Source organism: Vollenhovia emeryi, unplaced genomic scaffold (assembly GCF_000949405.1).
Source record: "Vollenhovia emeryi isolate VEMERY1.0 unplaced genomic scaffold, V.emery_V1.0 DF939136.1, whole genome shotgun sequence".
Classification (NCBI taxonomy): domain Eukaryota; kingdom Metazoa; phylum Arthropoda; class Insecta; order Hymenoptera; family Formicidae; genus Vollenhovia; species Vollenhovia emeryi.
In genome coordinates, this window is record NW_011967230.1 from 1,376,205 (window position 1) to 1,395,290 (window position 19,086).

Genomic DNA, 19,086 nt, shown 5'->3' on the forward strand with positions numbered 1-19,086 from the left:
CTCCTTCTTTTTTTTTACATATCAACCGAAGAGACTCATTTTTGCACCTTTATGTGCACGTATTTGTCATTACCCAGTGGATTAGGTTTGTAACGCGCACCGCGATTTGTACGTGTCGCGAATTAATATCGCGATCTATCGAGACGGGGCACGAAACACGAGCATGGGCACGTGTTTTGTCACAAATATTCATGTACGTACGAACAAACGCGGATGCATTATTCATCAGCCGTCCGATTCCGAACAGAACTTTAATCGCGCCCGCATTTAACACGTCCCCTTCATTACATTACACTATTCTTCGTTACTTCATTACGTGAATAACGACCGTCTCGACCGGGCGCGAGCGGCATAATTATTATTATTATTTCGCCCGGCGACGCGAATCGCTCTCGCTTCCGTCATCCCGTGCGCGCATCGCGGAAGTTCGTGTGTCGTAAAGTCTAATCTACAATGTGCTCTCCGCGTCTAGAAACATTCTATTTTGTTACTGTATTCTCATCCTGTACTTTCGATGATCTCATTGTAGTTTTACTGAGGAAGACCCGAAGGGCTTATGCCATTAAAGAAAAATTTTTGATTCTATTTTGTGAGAACCGAGTTCCGTTCATTTTGTGGCTCATAAATACCATAAGTTTGGAAACACTTTATAAAAGTGTGTAATATGAAAGAAATACTTAACAAAATCGATGTATTTTGCTTTGCAAGTGTTTATTTAACTGAAAAAACTAAAATGAAGATACATGCGTACATACGACAAGCTTTTAATAAAGATTTAAATTAAATTTTAGATTCCTCAAAGTAACTTTTGTTTTAATGACTGCCTCGCATACTCGCGGTATGCGATGGATTAACTTTTGCAGAGATTCAGTCGGGATACGTTTCTATTCTATCTAAAGGATCTCCCAGAAATGCACTTTACTCGTAATTCGCTCTTTGCGAATCCTCCTGTCCAATTAATCCCACAATAGTTCGATTGGATTACAATCTGGGGACTGGGCGGGCCATTCCATATTTTGCAGAATTTTAGAATATATATCGTTTTTTACACGACTTATGACATATTTATACCAAGCATGTGCACAGATCGCTGCCGTGCCACTATTTATCTGTAAAATATAGGGTGTTTCCAAACTTATGGAGGGTACTGTGCGTTTAAAAAAATTTGTGCAAGTTGACAAATTGTATATTGTACAATCGTACATTGTCGACAAATTTTCTAAGCGTTCTGATTTGTTCATACAAAATAAAATGTTTCCGGATACAGAAAACACATTGTAGATTAGGCTTAAGAGTAATTGGGAAGAAAAGAAATCGCGCGACTCCCGACGAGCGGATGAATGAAAACTCGTGCTGGGGAACAAGTGTATACCCTGTTCGGTCGTTCGGACCGAGCGACTCGGTTATGCGACAAGGCGCGATGAATGTGACGCCTTTATTGAGTTATCGGTTGTTTTGAACACGATAAATTATGGCGTATCTGTAGTGCCGTTACGCGCGTGGCCGGATCGCAATGAAACGTCAGGCTGGGGGGTGTGCGTTTCCCTCGTGACGCGCACGCAGTCGATATTTAGAGAGGCAGAACTAATAATCCACCTCCGTTTTGCGCTCGCCGCATCGAATCCGGTCCTGTTCCGCGCGAGAATCGCACGCTCGTCTCGGCCTGACGATGATGTGTGCGAGTGGAAGAAAACAAAAAAAAAGACGTACGCGGGAAGAGAGCTAACACGTGTTTCCATTCGGTCCCGTTGGCGCGAAACGGAATTTTTCATTCCGCGAATGTAGAGAGTGCGACGAGCTAATTGCCCGTCAGCCGCGAATTCCGACGGCGGATGTCGGACGCGGTCGATTTTTATCTGCGGAGAAGTCGAGGGACAACTATTTCCGGCGGAGTAATTAACGGAGGGGAAAAGTTTCGAACGTTGGAGAATTGAGTCTCGAATTTAAAAAAAAAACACAAAAAGCAAAACTGTAAACGTCAGCTTCGGATAATATCGATTAGATAGTGAGAAATGATTCGTCGATCGATGTCGAAACGTCGACGTTTATTCGACAACGATCGACGGAGTCATTTCTCGCTGGGATGCTTCAATAGAAAGTGAAAATTTGACTTGCTAATTAATTTGACTGACTCCGAAGCCCGGTTTTTCCTTTTCTGGTTAACTGTTAACCAGAGGTTAGTCGACTCTCCATCTTTTGCTATGTTATTCTATCTTTTTCTATCTATTATTATCTAAGACGAGACAGGTAGTCGACTAACATCTGGTTAACATTCAACCAGAAAATGGAAAAACCGGGCCTGAGAAAGAATTTCTCTCGAGTTCCCGAGGATCTCTGATGCTTCGTGTTACCTTTGAACTCACCTGACGCGTTTCGCGAATGCCGGAAGTGTTTGTACGCATCCGGCGTAAATCGCGAGAGAAATGTGCCGCCTCGCGCGAACAATTCTAACGCGGCGAGAATTCCGTGCGAATTCAACGAAAACGAAAGCAAATGTCGGCGCCGCCGGTATTTATAAGCGGCGGCTGAAAAGGATGGAAACGCGCACGAAATCACAAAGCCGGCAGGCCGGATCTCGCCTTCTTTAAAAATATACGGTGACATCACAGGCTCTCTTCATACATTTGACGTCATCGGGTCGTCACATGAGTTAAGGTCGACGAGCGCGAGTGCGGAATTCTCGTCGCACGTAGGCAGGCACCGAGTTGAACGCGTCCGCCCGGGATATTGGACGTTGTCGAGGTCCTCAGCTTCAGAAACGACACACTCGGTTCGAGAATCTGTCCACAGCGGCAGAACGTATCGATTCTGGAGAACGACTCGACAGACGAAGCAAAGTGTAGTGAGGAGGAGGAGTGTCTCAAAAAGATTGCACGTGTTAGACTTAACGTATGCACGGAGAGAACTTTCTTTTAAAATTTACCCTGAAAATCATGTAATCGTGGGACGACGTGGCATTTTGAAAAACTTTCTCAGAGTTTTGTGAAATTGTACCATACGATTTGCCAGTACAATGTACACTAAGTATAATGACTGGAGAAATGCCAGACAATCTCATGCCCGTTTCTACACCCCACAGAAAAAATGTCCGGTCCAATGCTGTTACACTTGAATGTATCATAAAATAGGACCGATATAGCGCCAATCATATTTATTAGAGGAAGGAATATTTTAATCTTAAATGAAAAATTCTAAAATCTAGAATAAAATGATAGTACGTATCGTCTTTTGTCGAATATCCTTGTGCCAACTTCGTGCGTTGTAAGATAGGGGGGAAAATTTATTCTAAACGCAAGAATATATAAACTTACGTTTATATAAGTTACTCTTGCCTCGATATAGTAGGGCAATCTTTTTTCATTCGATAGAGGAGACTATGAATTACTGATTTTATTTTAATATTGTCTTATTTTTATGCTAAATGAGATTACGAGAAATACAAATGCGTCAAGAATATTCTCGGTCTCGGTAACAGTAAATCCTTTCTGAGTGTGTACGAATGCAGATCACTTTAATCTCGGTTCAACTTAATAACAAATATTCAAAATCACGGTCGACGTATTCTACGAGCAAAAATGGGTTGTACAATTAATACAAAACCAACACATTTATTTTACATACCTAACAATATCATTCAAGTGAAATTACAAAAAGTTGGCTATTGAACGCGTTTCAACGCTATACTGTGTCTTCTTCGGTAAAACGTAATAATAAAAAAAATGTAATAATCGATTCAACTTACTTTATATCTTTTTCTAGTTTTAAAACTTAAAAAGAGATGGGAATTTAGGCCGAGATTCAAGTTAAACTGCAATGGTAGAAACGGGCATCAGTCGCCAGATACCGCAGCCATTGGCTTTCTTGAGAAATGGCAATCGGATAAAAAAAATCACGATTTCGGTCGGGTTTGACCTCGGGTTTTCGGCTCGGTCGAGCACGATCGTCACGGATTTAACGTTAAAACCATATGCGCTGACGCGGCTTTCTCTGCTCTCCTCGCCTGCAGTAGGCAGAGCTCGAGTAGGATCGAAGCTCACGACGCGAGCTCGCGTTTAATCGAACGAGGCCACTCGTCCATGAAATGACACACCCTCGTCTGCGCGTCGCATGTCGTTTAATTCACGGCACGCTTCAACTGGGGCGAAAAATCTGTTGCCAGAGAAAACGAAAGCTCGATCGGCCCAACTCGGGCGCGAGCGCCCGATAACAGAATTTATCGTCCTCGCGACTCGCGGGCGAAACGCGTCAACGGCCCCTCATGGCGCGCGATAACAATGTGTCGATGTTACATGCAGCACGCTCGGAAAAAAAGAGGAAAAGATAACAAAGGTGCACCGCCCATCCGAGTTCCTTGACGAAAAGACCGAAGAGAATCGACGGGAAACCTTCCTCGATGTCGCCGAACCTACCCAGACGCTTCAAAAGAGGATAATTACGATTTAATTAAAGGCTGAATCGCAGATTCTTATGCGAAATAATCGGACAATTGCGGTACGGCTCGCTTGGCTGTGTAAATTATACGTTTGACACGAGGCAGAAACTCTGAGTCACAACGTATGCGTGCCTCGACCACGTCGCTAATTAGTAATTCAATATTGGGATTACTCTCGCGTTTGAAAAAACGCCGCGTCACCTGGGCGTGCGCGAAGTAACCAGTGTTTCTTTTGCCGCGCGAACTGTCTCCGGACAGGACCCGGCAGACGACGACGTTACCCTTTGACTCGGGGACCAGTCAATGACTACGTTTCCATCGAGGGTCAAAGTCGGGCTAGAGCCGGGTCAGAATCGGGTTGGGGTTTGGTGTTTTGGTGTTTCCACCGCAATAGCGCTCACCCCAACCCGATTCCGACCCGACTTTGACCCTCGGTGGAAACGTAGTCATCGTTTGCCCGCGACTTCTGTACCCGCGCTCCAGGTATCTCGACGATCAAGGGCTCGGATATGACGGTGTCCGTCACGACGGAATCGACAAAATCGAAATTAATTGAAGAATAAGGTCCCGTCACTTGCCGCGGCCACTCTACATAGATACCGTGCGACAACGTGGTATGTTAATATGATTCGTAAGTGGTCTAAATAGGATGTGGCAAAGTGGGGTCAAACGCGGCGACCCTGGACTGCCCTGGCCTCTCTCTCTCTCACTCTCGTTGCACTTTGGGTCATAAAATCGAATATTAATCGACCGTGCGATTATTATCCGCCGATCGTATCAGATCGTCCCGCATTTTTCCCCGTGCACCGAGCGACGTTACTCTCATGGTTTATGTGGATCAAGAAAACTTTTATTGTTATTTAAAGTTACTCCGCGCCATGTTGTTCTCTCGCGAACGTTTATTTGCTAAACCGCAAAGTAGCTACAAAATACCACGTTAATTAATAAAAGAAATTTCAACGGTGGCGCGAGCGTGGCGCAGAGAAATGTGCGCTGCTTAGCAAATAAATGAACGAAAAGATCCGAGGTCAAATCCAGCCGCGGACACCACCTCTCGAAGGGAAGTGACAACCACTGAGAGTATCCTGTCACACGTACCCTTTTAGGTGTGTAGCTCCCTCCAGCTTGGAGGTTTTCTACGGCAAGGTTAGCAGCCCACCGAAGATGAAGTAAAATCAAATGTTCAAAGTACCAGTTCGTTCTGGTACAGAAATTTCTATTTTTCTCTCTTTCTAACACTCTCATTTTTAGTATGAGATTATAACGATTATTCTTTCTACATCACCAAAATACACGCGAATCTATGTACATGACTATCTCAGGTAATACCTCTAACAATTCTAATTTTTGTAACTATTAATTTAATATCTCTGACGTGTCTACTTTATTAATGTAATAATTTGTAAATTTTAATTTGTATTGTCAGATCGCTTGAAAAGAACCAAGACCCATGGTCGAAACGTCGCGATGCTTTAACATAAAAATTGTCAGATACGGCCAACTAAATTTGATGTTGTTAATTATTGCTGGCGACCCTGAAGATTTTTCCTGTTAGACAATTATAAGATTATTATAACTATAAGATTGTAACTCTAAGGGGAGCAATAAAGATTATTATTAATAAAAGAAACTTCAGAAACGGAAGCTTGCTGAAAAGAGAAATATAATCTCGGATTGTCATTGCCCCATTTTTCACTGTTGCCATTTGCGTTGCTCCTTCTCTTGCTACTTTAAAGATCTTATGTTATATTCTCGAAGTGGATGGGAAGACGCAATCGTGCAGTGCACTTCGTTATACTGCTGCAAACTCTTGGAATGTATTGTATATTAGGTCAAGTTAATTCGTACGAAGGAAAATTTGGAATGCTGACAACACGAAGGAAGTTGGCGATGTATCATGCGGAAAATATCTAGGTGTCTAAAAGCGTATCAGCAAGCAACGATTTGTATTTAAAAAGCCTGGGCGGTGCTCTCGAATTATTTCGAAATAAAACTGACGACTGTACGTGCATTATTTCTATCGTGAAAATTCAACAAAAAGTGAAGTAACAAAATATCGTGCGACATTTTTCGCTCGTGGACATCGTCGAGCGACACGAATGTTGTATTTTGAAGCTAATAAACGTCACCTCGACGACGTAAACATCAATGCGACAACTCGGAAGAACAGAATCGAATTCTGTTTAAGTCGTGCTTGCGCTAGACGTAACTTTATATTACGTTACATAACGTAAAAAGAATAACGCTCGCGTGATATAACGGAAGAACACGTGTTGGATTTCGCTGAAGTTCGCACGAGCGTATACTCGACGAGCGAACATCTGCAGAACCGCTGTGTCAGCAGATAAATTTTTGATCACCCGCGTTTCTTACTAAAACCATCCTTGAGTTTTTTTTGTTGCAAAAATTACCGCTTTTCGCCGCAATCTTTTCTGTACTTCTAAAAATCTCGGAAAGACAAAATTCAATTTCAGTAATGTAAAATACAATTTAGTTTAATTATTTGATGCCTCAGTGGTCGAATTGGTGAAACGCCCGCCTAGAGAGTAGGGAAGTCCAGGTTCAAATCCTGGCTGAGTTAATATTTTTCGCAATAAATTTTCTGTGTTAAAAACACGATGCCAGTTATGGTCGATTGAAAGCTTAATTATTGTTAGTCATGTACTGGCGTCAAATACTTCTTGATGTTCATTATTTAAATTAACAAGAGGTAGTCTTCTATGTCGCTAGTAGTAATTAAAAAACTTCAACCATTACTTGACCATGTCTGGCAAATTTTTATGTTTAAACTCGCAACGTTTCGACCATGGTTTGTGGTCCTTTTCAAGTGATAATTGTATTGAAAGTTCAGTGTGGTAAATTGAAAGAACAGATCTTGATTTTACAAAAGGCAGAACATGGCTGACAAACATGTTCAGCCAAGTTCAGGACCACAAACCATGGTCGAAACGTCGTGAGTTTAAACATGAAAATTTGCCAGACATGGCCAAGTAATCACTGAAGTGGTTTAATTATTTAATTTTAACAAACGATAATTTCTATCGTTCTTGCAGCGTCGGCTTCGCGAGCGGAGAATCATTCGCAAACGAAACATGAAAAATTTGATTATCGCCCGCGCTTAAACTCGCTCTAATGAAAACGTGTTAAACCGCCGCACTTGAATTGTCCTTCAATTATAACAAACTGATGCAACGCATAAGATTGCGATCAGAAATTATTACTTCGTAAATGCGTGTATTTGACAACTACTTTTCTCTACAAACGTTATTTGTAGATAATAAACGTTATTTTTCGAGTATCACGCACACGTATCTCCCGAGAAAAATAATTCAAGATAAAAATGCATACGGAATTTTCGTTTAAAATTTATCCTGAAAATCATGTAATCGTAGGACAACGCGGCATTTGAAAGAATTTTATGAGTTTTTGAAATTTTACCGTACATTTCACCAGTAATTATACTTAGTGCACATTTTACTAGTAAAATGTATGATAAACTGTTAAAAAAACTCTCATAAAGCTCTTCAATATGCCATGTTGTCCCCACGATCACATGATTTTTACTTTTCGGGATAAATTTTAAGAGAAAACTTTCTCCGTGCACTATCGCTAATTATCAAGCATGTTAACTGTAATTGACGCGATAGCTGCGGCTATCGCGGTTAGTTCTTATCGTCGTACGTTGGTTTCTCGGTGTTCCCGTTTTCGTAAAATGTCTGCACTAATTCAATAACGCTTTTTATGCGAACTCATTTAATTTGTCAAAAAATTATCGCCGTACAGTAATAACTTTACGCGCCTGCAATTAAATTTCACATTGAATAGATATGCTGTCCAGTTCAAACAATGGGTAGGTACTCGATAAAAGTACAATCTCATATCCTGCTGCAGCATGTATTGCGATACATTACAGCACGGAATGAATAAAGATTTCTCGCATTGCGAATGCTCCACAGTTTTTATCCAGTCGTTCCACGCGGTTCAAGGCCTGGTGTAAATGTTAACACGTCGCGATAGCTCGCCGAGACCGATGGTACATGATGCAACGTGCAGAAATACATATTTCGGCGCGTGTTCATTGTATGCCAATTGCCCCGGCGGCTACTTAATAATGCATGAAGTCGGTAATTAGCGGTATCCCACGACGAGCGCGGAGGTAACTGAATTACAAAATGCTCGTACCACATTCGCGACGCGCGCGCCGACTCATTGTAGTCGATGGCGCGAACTAGCGCGATTATTATTGTATCCTGCGCGTTGCAAAAGAATTCCGCGCGTGCCAACGTTTTACCGCTTAAAACCCGCATTACACTACTCTGGGGGAAAAAAAAGACAGCTAGCAACCCACTTCGGGGCCCACAATTAGTAAGCGAATTGTTTGAATCGTTCGTAATTCTACTCTGGGAAAAATTTTGACCATTCCTTTGTAGTTAAGCAACTTAACTAACAATGGTTTTGGCGGAGAGGATAAAAATGGAATGTGAGGAGAAAAGAATTGTACCTCAAAACCAAATAGGATTTCGGAAGGGGATGGGAACGATAGATAACATTTACGTGCTGAACTATCTGGTGAATAGGCAATTGGGGAAAGGAGAGAAGGTAGTGGCTCTTTTCGTGGACATGAAGGCAGCTTTTGACTCGGTGGACAGAAGTATACTGTATAAAACAACGAAGGAAAGAGGAATAAGAGAAGGACTAAGAGAAAGGGTCAAGGAAGTGCTGAGAGAAACAAAAAGCAGGGTGAAAGTAGGAGGGGAATTGGGAGAGAATTTCTGGACTGCTAGAGGAGTTAGGACAGGGATGCCTCCCCAAGTCCGTTGCTATTCAACATCGACAGAACTAATTGAGAGAATTGATTAGTATTACTTAAAAATCTTGGATACAGATAGAACAGCCAATTGCGATTTTTAGTTACGCGGCGTAAAATTCGTGAAAGATTAGAGTTACGAACGATCCAAATAATTCGATTGCTAATTGCGGGCCCCAAAATGGGTTGCTGTCTTTTTTTCCCAGAGTACAGGTTGCGGTCCAGGTTACGATTGGTTGTTGAAAATCTACCAATAGACCCGGTGCTAACTGACAACGTACAAATTGACCGGCGAACTGCTTGGCTCTGATCGGTACACGGAGAGAATATTCTCTTAACGTTTACCCTGAAAATCATGCAATCGTGGGACAACGTGGCATCTCGAAGAGCTTTGCGAGTTTTTTCTTTTTAGGAAAATTTTACCATACGCTTTACCAGCAATGCCCATTAATTTAGCAAAAACCCTGCTATCTCATATAAGGAGCTCATAATAGGGAACTTTCCTCTATAATTACTGGTAAAATGTATGGAAAAATTGAAAAAAAAAAACTCAAAGTTCTTCGAAATGCCATGCCGTCCCACGATTACATGATTTTCAGGATAAATTTTAAGAGAAAGTCCCCGCCGTGTGGACTTTCCACGACCGAACCTCGACCAAGCCCGCAGCCTGTGGTGTAACACTGGCTTTACTCTACCGCGTGTCAACGCTGCGTCAACGGGAAACGAGCACTTTGCGCTCTCAAACGTTTTCCCACCGGGACAATGTTTCGCAAGTAATCATTACGATTTCTCTCGCGACTGTGTTCTTTTGCCCGCAACACGCGCCAAATTTGCATTTAAACGCGTTTGATATATTAATTCGGGGGCGCGCTGCAGAACGTCCGTACGTCGACGGACAGATAATCGTGAAAGCGATCACGGTCGGCACGCAAAGCGAGGGCCCCGAACGGGATTCCGACAGGCGGTTTCTATCGCCCCGTGGAATGCATTTTCCTCGTCGGGGCGTCGGGACGGTTAAAAGTGTCCTCGGCGCCGCGCCGCGTTCCTCCGGATTTCGCCCCGTCACGAGCGGCGGGAATCGTGACGGGGGGGATATTCGTGGCCGGGAGGCAGCCGTCGTAATATGCAAATATCGGCGGGATCCCGCCGGATACCGCGGCCCGCGTGTTGGCCACGCGAGGTGCTCCCCGCGTCGTGTAATTTAAGCGTCGAGCCGTGTCGCCGCGATACGTTAAACCAGTCGTGAGGCGAGCTGATAAGACGGGGACGGATGATCGGCGCGGACGTCGTAAAATACCGTGTCGGTCGGCGGAACCGATGCCGCGTTATCGCGCCTCGGGACTCTCGACCGAGAGATCTCGGTCGCGGTGCCGCTCGATTCCGCGAATCGCCGCGACCAAAGATCTAATAGGAATCGCGATTATTTCACGTTTAATTAACAGTTTGTTGGAAATTAATGCGCGTCCGCCGACGCGATAATAGTGCTAATGGATTTCGCAGATTAATGAATATTGATACAATAAATATCCCGACGCACGCTTCATTCAGCATTTATCGCCCCGGGTGGGCGAAGCCCGCCCGACTTTTCGTATTTACGATGTCCATCGAGCCATTATGCAAACAGGCGCGATGAGATAGTGGTAATGGAGAACGATTACCAAATTAAAAGATAACGATATCGTAGGATGATTCGAGAGGCGTCGAGAGCCCATTGAACGCCGCTGATTCATCCGAACGTGTCACACTGCGGGACCTTCGAAAGTAACGGCGCGTCGTTGGGAATCAATTTGCGCTTTTCATTTAGTCGCATTGTCATCAGCGAAGGCAGATCGGACGCGGGGTAAAAGAGCGGGGGCCCCGTTCGTTTCGTCACGATGCCCGCGGAATAGAAGCGACGGAAGTGACTCGGCGATCCGCCGGCCCAGCATCCGATCCTTACCCTTTTTCATCGGTTTTTGCTTGTGCTGGTCGGCACCGTCTCTGCCCGCCCTGCTTTCACTCGCTATCAGGCTCTCGCTCGCACTCGTCTTCGACTTCATCGTCCTACCGCCTGCTGCCTGGCGTTGCGTAACTCCCAGGGACACGAGCCGCGCCGGCACACGCGCCTTCTCCGCGCCTGCTTTGCGAGCCGCGCGATGTCGAGATAAGATAGCGCCGAGCCGCCTACAATGAGACGATCGCCGCGCGTTCCCGTCGCCGATCTGGATTCGCGGTTCCTGGGTCCAGGTGGTCGCCGCCGATCTACCGCGAGGTCGTTTCAACGGAACCCGTCGACCAGCACCCGCGGTCTAGACTGGTCCACCTCCGGGACTCTTGCTCGAGAGTTTTGTATTTCGTTCACGACACCCCGTATATATCGTCACGAACCGAGCGTCGTGCAATGTGGCATCGTCGATAGATTACAGAGATATCAATTTCGCCGAAGACGATTACGCGTTGTTTGCCGAGAGCGGTGCGCGTCGATAATAGCTCGGCTAGTTTTCGTTTTGGCGTGCGAGAAAAATAACTCGGCTCGCACGTAACGTGCGCGCGAGATTCGTGCCCCGTAGGAATTTTCAGACGACTAACCGACCGACTGTTCGCCGAGAAACGAATACCGAATCTTCTTCTCCGAGACACTTGCTCCGAACGGCGCGAGGAACTTGGACGCGACACGGTCGCCGCGACTGCCGATCGTCGACTGCCGACCAGCCGCTGCCAGTGCGAGGAGATTCGTGCCTCGTCGAGTCCCGATTGTCAACCGGTACGGTAGATAATGCTCACTTTCACGGTCGACTCCGCCCTGAGAGCCTAATCTCGCGAGGCGACTTTGCACCTCTTCACTCTGCGCTTTGTACCTTGCCGCAACCGTTTCTTTCTCCCACGTCTCCCTGCCTCCGGTAATCCGTCCAGTGCTTAACGTACTTTTGCGGACAATGACATTCGCAGTCACCTCGGACGGATTAGGAAAATATGTTTGTAAATTGGCAGACTGAACTTTGTGTTTGGTATTTCCGGAATGTGTCGAGAGAAGTTGTTCAGGTACTGAAAAGAAGGACCGAAAAGAGTCTTAGGGCTAATGTGCCGAACTAGGTGTTGATGTTAAACATATTTTTCGACTTTAAATAAACAATGACAAACGTTTCGACCTGGAATAAAGTCGTCCTCGGGGTAGAATGATGGGACAATAAATTGCAAAAATAAATCGCTGGACAATTCGTCACAAAAGTCCAGACGTGTAAATAAATTACTGCGTCTAAAATAAATGAATAAATTTTTGATATCTCGCTGCAATCAGGTGGAAACCGAGCGAGATGGTTTGATGAAACTCTCTCTCGAGTATTCAGATGTTGAATTAATTGATGTGGCGCGCTTCCCGTTCTCATTGTTCCACGTTGAAATATGTAGACTGAGAACAATAAAACCCACTCCCAATAGAAGATATAACTAAGCGTGTGTGCGTCAATCCGATGTCATAATGTAGATGTCATCATTGTGAAAAGTCATTTAACCTATAATATATATTTAGCAACAACACTAACGTGGTTCACTAACCCTTCTATGTTCCTTTGTTTCTATTATATATAATAACTTATTGAATTTTGATTTTTGTTGGAGAAAAGTTTCCAATTATGAGATAGACTCCTAATATGAGATAGTTTGTTAAATTAATAGACATTATCTGTTGATTCCACCATGAATTTATTGCTCTTGGAGTGAAATCTGTTTAGTGAAAAAGTCATTGTTAGTTTGTGTAATCGTTGCGAAAAAAGATTTGTGATTGAATTTGGGCGTTGAAAACCTGCTATCTCATAATAGAGATCTTTTCTCTACGTTTGAAGTTTTCTAAAGTTCGCGAAATTTTTTAAAAGCCTGAAATTTATTTTCCCTCCTCGAAAAATCTGAAGTGTACGTGCATTAAAAGTGCGATCGCTTTTTGCGAAGAGAGAAAGACCGGACAGAATTAACGGCATTCAGATTATGCGAAGCTATATTTAAGAGTAATTTATAAATGGAATTATTGCATAAAGCTTTAATCCAGTTAGCTGGGAAAGTGTCCAGCGCCTGTCACAATTTTATCATTAAATACACATGCCGCGCCCTAATTCCGTCAGCTTAAACTAGTTTCGCATATAATAGGATTATACGATTACTACCGAAATGAGAAATATAACGTTACTTTTCCGAGGCTGCCTGGTTCCTTCAATTAACGTGATAAATATTTCAATAATCAAATCGATTATCCGAAAAATTCCCGAAACAAGTGACTTCTCGCGGCAGCTTCTCGACACAAGAATAAAATTACAATGCAGTGTCGGGGTGGACTTTCATTTGCTGTAGGACAAAATTGTTAAGCGTGTTGATTGGCTACAGAATAGTAAAATTCTCGAGTATCTAGAAATTTTCTATCCAGCAGCCAATCAACACGTTTAAAATTCTATCGTACGACAGACGAAAATCCACGCTCCGGAAAGAAAGACACAGCCGCTACTTATAATTTTATCCCGCTAATAAATGAATATTATATCGTAACTGTCGTACAACTTTAGAATTGCGTTACAACTCCCGAGTCAGAGGACGGTGCAAGTCGATGCACGGTGTGCATCATATGCACTAATAAGCGCTCTGGAATATTGATCCAGGATGCGTACAGGAAGCGAGTGCCCTTTCAACTGGATAATCTAATTTCTTCCTCGAAACCGTAGAACTAGACAACTCCAGATTGACGACAGTTACCATTTTTACGCCGCCAAATATATTTTTGAAGAAGAGGCTTTCGCAGGAACGTCACTTTGGCTCGAAAGACGCGTTTGGTAATCTTCGAGAGGGACAATTATTAGTCAAAAACTAATCGTTATATTATTTATAGAGAAATTGCGATTCTTCAAGGAATTGACGAGAAATTTAGTACGAGAATTAGGTGGGCTTCGCGACGTTTCCGTGCTCGACGTTCCCGCCGACAACAATTAGGGTCTTCACCGAGGAGGGATTCCCCCCTGAAGAGGTGCAGTTTGGGGGACACGTATCGATCAGCGGCGTTTGCAGTTTTGTGCGAGACACCGGCAGCCTTCGAGGGCTCGGGGGGAGCCTCGTGCCCGTAAACGTGTCAATGGAAACCGAGGTGGAGGATCAATATCGCGCGTCGATATCGTTACACCGCATTCACGCGCCCCGCCGTTAACTGATCTATTATGTAAACGCCTCCTCGTGCGTGAAATGGCCGACTCACGTGTAAAGTCTTCGCGTAAGGTGTAGTACATTGCGAGATCGACGACCACGTAATGTCGCGGATCGGGGTTACGATCGTGTACTGTCGTAAAGTGATCGGCGAACGAGCTCGCGCCGACACGACACGAATAAATGGCTAAATCCGCCCGCCGCGCAGCCGATTATTTTCGACACGAGAGATTTTTGGTATGCCGATTGCGAAAGGATAAGTTTGACCCACGTGGCTTCCAGGTTGTCATCTTATTTTGTTTTTTTTCTTTCTATAAAATCTTCAATTTGATTTTTTAGGATATAACATTTAGTATCAAAAACTAATAAAACAATTAGCTTGTATAAATATCCATTATATGTGGCGCAATTTGTTGATATCACTACTTTTGGGGACATACTTTTGTAGAGAAGATAACTTTTCAGAGAACACAGAAATCATTATTTTTGTAAAGAAGATATTTTTGTAGAGAAGGTAGAAATGTTTTGTGGTAATATAAAATATTCCCAACTAATTAAATCATACAGTTCTTATTCGGATCGCGCGCTTATACTTGGCGTCTTTTGTTACCTTTTTTAAAACGGTTTTTTTTTATAGATTTTATATTATACACGCAGAGTATTTTATCGTAAAATTGACCCTGAAAATCATGTAATCGTGGAACGTATTTTTAAAATTCTACTAGTAAAATGGTGTCCCGCGATTTTCAGAGTAAATTTTAAGAGAAAATTCTCTCCGTGTATTTATGTACATAATGTTATTACATTTTATTAATTATGATTGTTCTATCCTAGCGGGACTCGACACAAGTTATAGATCATCCAAAGTAGACTCGGACCGTTCGAGCTTTCCGTCTCGCGTAAAGTACAATAGAAGAGACAACGAGAACATTCGCGGTCGCGTGGGTGGGCGGGGAGATGCACAATTGCAGCGAGCGAATTACGTGCCCGTTGGCGTCTCGTCGGGGTCGCCGGCTCCTCCGTAGACAACCGGTCCTGCCGTAATTGCGATCGCGAACAATTGGCGCGATCGCGGCGAGCGGACGCGGCTTCGTTCCATCTATCCGCGTGGCGAATCGCGCGGATGAATCGCGTTGCGTCGCGATATCAAGAGTCAAAGCAGATACCCGAAAGATTTGACGGAGAAACCGCTAAGCGGGCGAGTGGCGTCCTTCAAATTCGTACGATCTCTCGTTCGATATCTCGTCGCGGGGAAACGGGAACGTTTTCTCCACAGCGCGGCATAACAGCGATGTATCGACATCGAGTCGCTTCGAGGCGCCGAGCGGTGGTAAATTAACTGCGATTTCCAGGCGAAAGCGTCAACGGTGCCATTAGCGACGCCTATTCACGAGTAATCGGCACGTGCCGGCATTCACGAATTGTCGGAGGCGCGTTGCAATCAGTTGCACTTCCATGCAACTTGCGGCGCGCATTGTACGGTCTTATTTATAGCGCGAAGCTGCGCGATCGGATCGGAACGGTGAAAACACTCGGACGTCAGCTCCGCAATGCGGAACCGACTTCGGAAGCTCCGCGTCTCCGCCGGAGAGAACGTGCCGATATAATTAAACATATTAGATTAAAATTATTGGGCTACCCACATCTCGCTCGGGGATAAAACTGGGCGTTTCTTATTTGATTTGTGCCAAATAATCCTGATTTAACTTTATTGGAATATAAATAAAATTCTGTGCCGATCATCTCGAATATAATGATCGAACTATAATTCTCCGGTGCAAGATTCCACGTATTGTATGTGCATTTGAAATAAAATTCTACCCTCTAATGTTACCTCAAACACCGAACTGTATTCCTCGAATAAAATGCCATTTGTGTCATGTGGTTTTTTACAGGTAAAAGTTGAAAACCTACTGCAAAGCCAACTGGATTGCCTACGAGAGCCAATCAGGATTTAGCCTTAAGTCGCCTGATCTAAAACTCTGCATCCAGTAGGAAAAATAGTACCGTGCGCCGTTGGCTTAAGTCTTCGTGATCACTTTACGATACAGAACTAAAAATGGCTCGAGTCGAGTATTCCCGGTCCCGGAATGGGCCTCAATTCTATCCTATCTTCATTTGAACCTCGGAGACGGTTTGAAACTCCAACTTGAGGCCCAGATGAGTAAAAAAATTGTGTTTAACCCCATTCTAACACTCAAAGAGGGTGTAATAAAATATTTCATCCTCTTTGAAACCTCTTAGGCCGAAGAGGATCTACTGAACCTCTGCTGATTACACTCGCGACTGCTAAAAGGGAAACAGCGGCCATTTTCAGGCCTATCCGAGGTAAAAAATTCGACATATTTTCTCGAAGACCTTAGTTGGACCCCATTGCTCCCAATTCAAAAATTATACGATGCTAAACTGAGGCCAAAATATTCGAGCCGGCACCTGGTTCCTTACTGCACAAGTGCCATCCACTTGGAGTTCTCGAAGGAGAACCAACTGGTGTTTTCACGTCAGTCGGTTCGTAATTCATTTTCGACGCTCCAATTAACTGATAATCTCGACATTTTGGTTAGCTCGGTTAAAAATAACGTATTTTTGACGGTTAAATGATTAATTAATGCGCGGCTACCTCCGACATTTTATACATTGCTTACTACAGCTTGCTCAAATGTGGCATATAATCAAATAACGCCTCGATTACTTTGTTACCGATAATGAACACGAAACGTTTAATTATCGGACATCCAAGACCACGTGCCGTGTTCTCCTAATTACGCACGTGTACCCGTTCAGTTTTCAGATGGTACACATTGATCCGACAAACGCTTTCGTTTCGATAAAAATCGCCTGGAGTACATTTCTGTCCGCGACAGATCTGGGCTTGGTGAACTCTGAAACGGAGTACACGGATCTGGAAATAAAGACGGGCGGACAATCGGGAAAGGAAGACGGAGCGAGTTAATCAAGTGCAACCAGAATTTTCACAGAAACCTGATTGTCGGGAATGCGACGCGAACGAGCCAGAAACAGAGGAGCAAGAAAAGGATCGTTTTCCTAGCGCGTAAGAAGGTCGGCGGAGACGGGGGAAGGAGGGGGGGGGTAGGGAAGACGCTACGGAGAAAAAGGGAGAAAACGAGAGCGATCGGGATCGAACGATGCGAGATTCTTCGGACGAGCGCGTCGCGTAAAATGCGAGCGATATATGAAACGAGAAGAGAAGACCGAAGGCGGCGAGCGAGAGCGAGAAAGAGAGAGAGAGAGAACCCACGCATGGGAGGAACAAGGGGCGGGGAGGGGGGGGGAGAAAAGGGACGACACAAGAGGCAAGGGGGACACGCTTACGCATGGCGCGTACATACGCAGGGGGCGGAGGGGGGCGGGCGGCTCGCCCTAGAAAACGTCAAACCGACGGATTCACCTATTTATAGACCACCGAGTGAGTTCGCGGTACGAGCCTTTCGGAAAACATCCGCCGCGTCTCGGGATCGCCCGAGAGGGACGAGCGCTCTCGCGTGGAAATCGGACGGAAACCGCGCGGCGCAGGGGCGTATTCCGCTTCCCATGCAGCGAGCGAACGATCGGACGCCGCATTCCTTGCCCGTCCTCCTCTCTCTCTCGCTTCCTCGCCCGTGGCGCTTCGCGTCGGCGGGACTCCGCGCCGGGGCCCGCGGTCCGCCGACGCGGGAGAGGAGGCGCGGACGAGGAAGGAAAGGGAGAGACGGAGGAGAGCGAGGGAGAGCGGAGAAGCTAGGGGCGCCCAGCCGGCGTTCGGCCGATCTCGCGCTCGCGGAATGTCTCGTCACTCACCCATCTTTGGGAGCGGCGCGTGCTGCGAGCTGCGGAACGGCGGCGGTACCCTCGTCGCGCGCGGATCACGCGTTCATGGCACGGGTCGCTGGACGGCGGAGCGGGCGCGCGCGACGCGCGTTTCACTTAGGAAATCGCGGAAAAAGGCGAGCGACGTTCCTGCCACGGTACGCAGGACGGCCGACATTGCGGCGCCGAGCCGTGCCGACTGCCGAGCGCGGCGCGCAGCTCGCGCGTGCGCGCGGCGCGCCGGCCGCGTCGCGGGCGCGAGATTCGAACGACCGCGCGGCCAAGTGTTCCAAGTGCAAGGGTCTTTCCTCCTCGGAGTATCTCAATTCTCGCGAGGCAGAAGGTGTACTTCGCGCTGTTCCGTCACAAAAGTTTCGCGTTGCGAGATTTTCTGCCGTTCTCGAGGAAAAAGATTCTTGATAAAAGATGGTACGCGAAATGAAACTCATACGTTAGGGGAAGGATACTGTGGTAGATACGTTGAATAGAATTCGTATTAATTTTCAACACGTTGGTTTCGTTTCATGTAATTAGCGATCTCTGTAATAGGTGTATGAACGATGTATATGACAATTTCGAGAATAAATTGCATGATAAAATATACATACATACAGGGTGGGTCTTAGCTGCTGTTCGGGCCCTTTTACCATAAGAAATGGATTACCGACTGCAACTTTAGTTCACTGAACGGCACAAGAGGGCAGCTGCTTAGATCTCAGGGATGTTGCAGGCAAGTCGAAAACTTGTTCCACTTACAGACATCACGCGGAGAAAAATAATTTGCTAACACAATATATCTTATGTAAACTTAAGTAAATTTTGTTTGTTATTTTATGATAAAGTTATTTTCAACTTCAAGTTTAATAATTGACCGTATCTGGCT

At 45.0% G+C, this 19,086-nt stretch overlaps 1 protein-coding gene across 10 annotated transcripts in view; it reads right to left on the reverse strand.

Moving 5' to 3' along the window:
- LOC105567601 (actin-binding LIM protein 2) overlaps positions 1-18,410 on the reverse strand; it is a 36,247-nt gene extending 17,837 nt beyond the window's left edge. For 3 of the 10 annotated variants that reach the window (XM_012022576.1, XM_012022578.1, XM_012022573.1), the window contains exon 1: positions 11,179-12,024. In XM_012022576.1, the coding sequence (XP_011877966.1) occupies positions 11,179-11,278 (100 nt within the window). In that variant the 5' untranslated portion in view covers positions 11,279-12,024. Of the gene's footprint in view, positions 1-11,178; positions 12,150-18,194 lie in introns of those variants that run through there. The other 7 variants (XM_012022583.1, XM_012022575.1, XM_012022577.1 and 4 more) reach the window with 6 other exon arrangements.
- Positions 18,411-19,086: the final 676 nt, after the last annotated feature.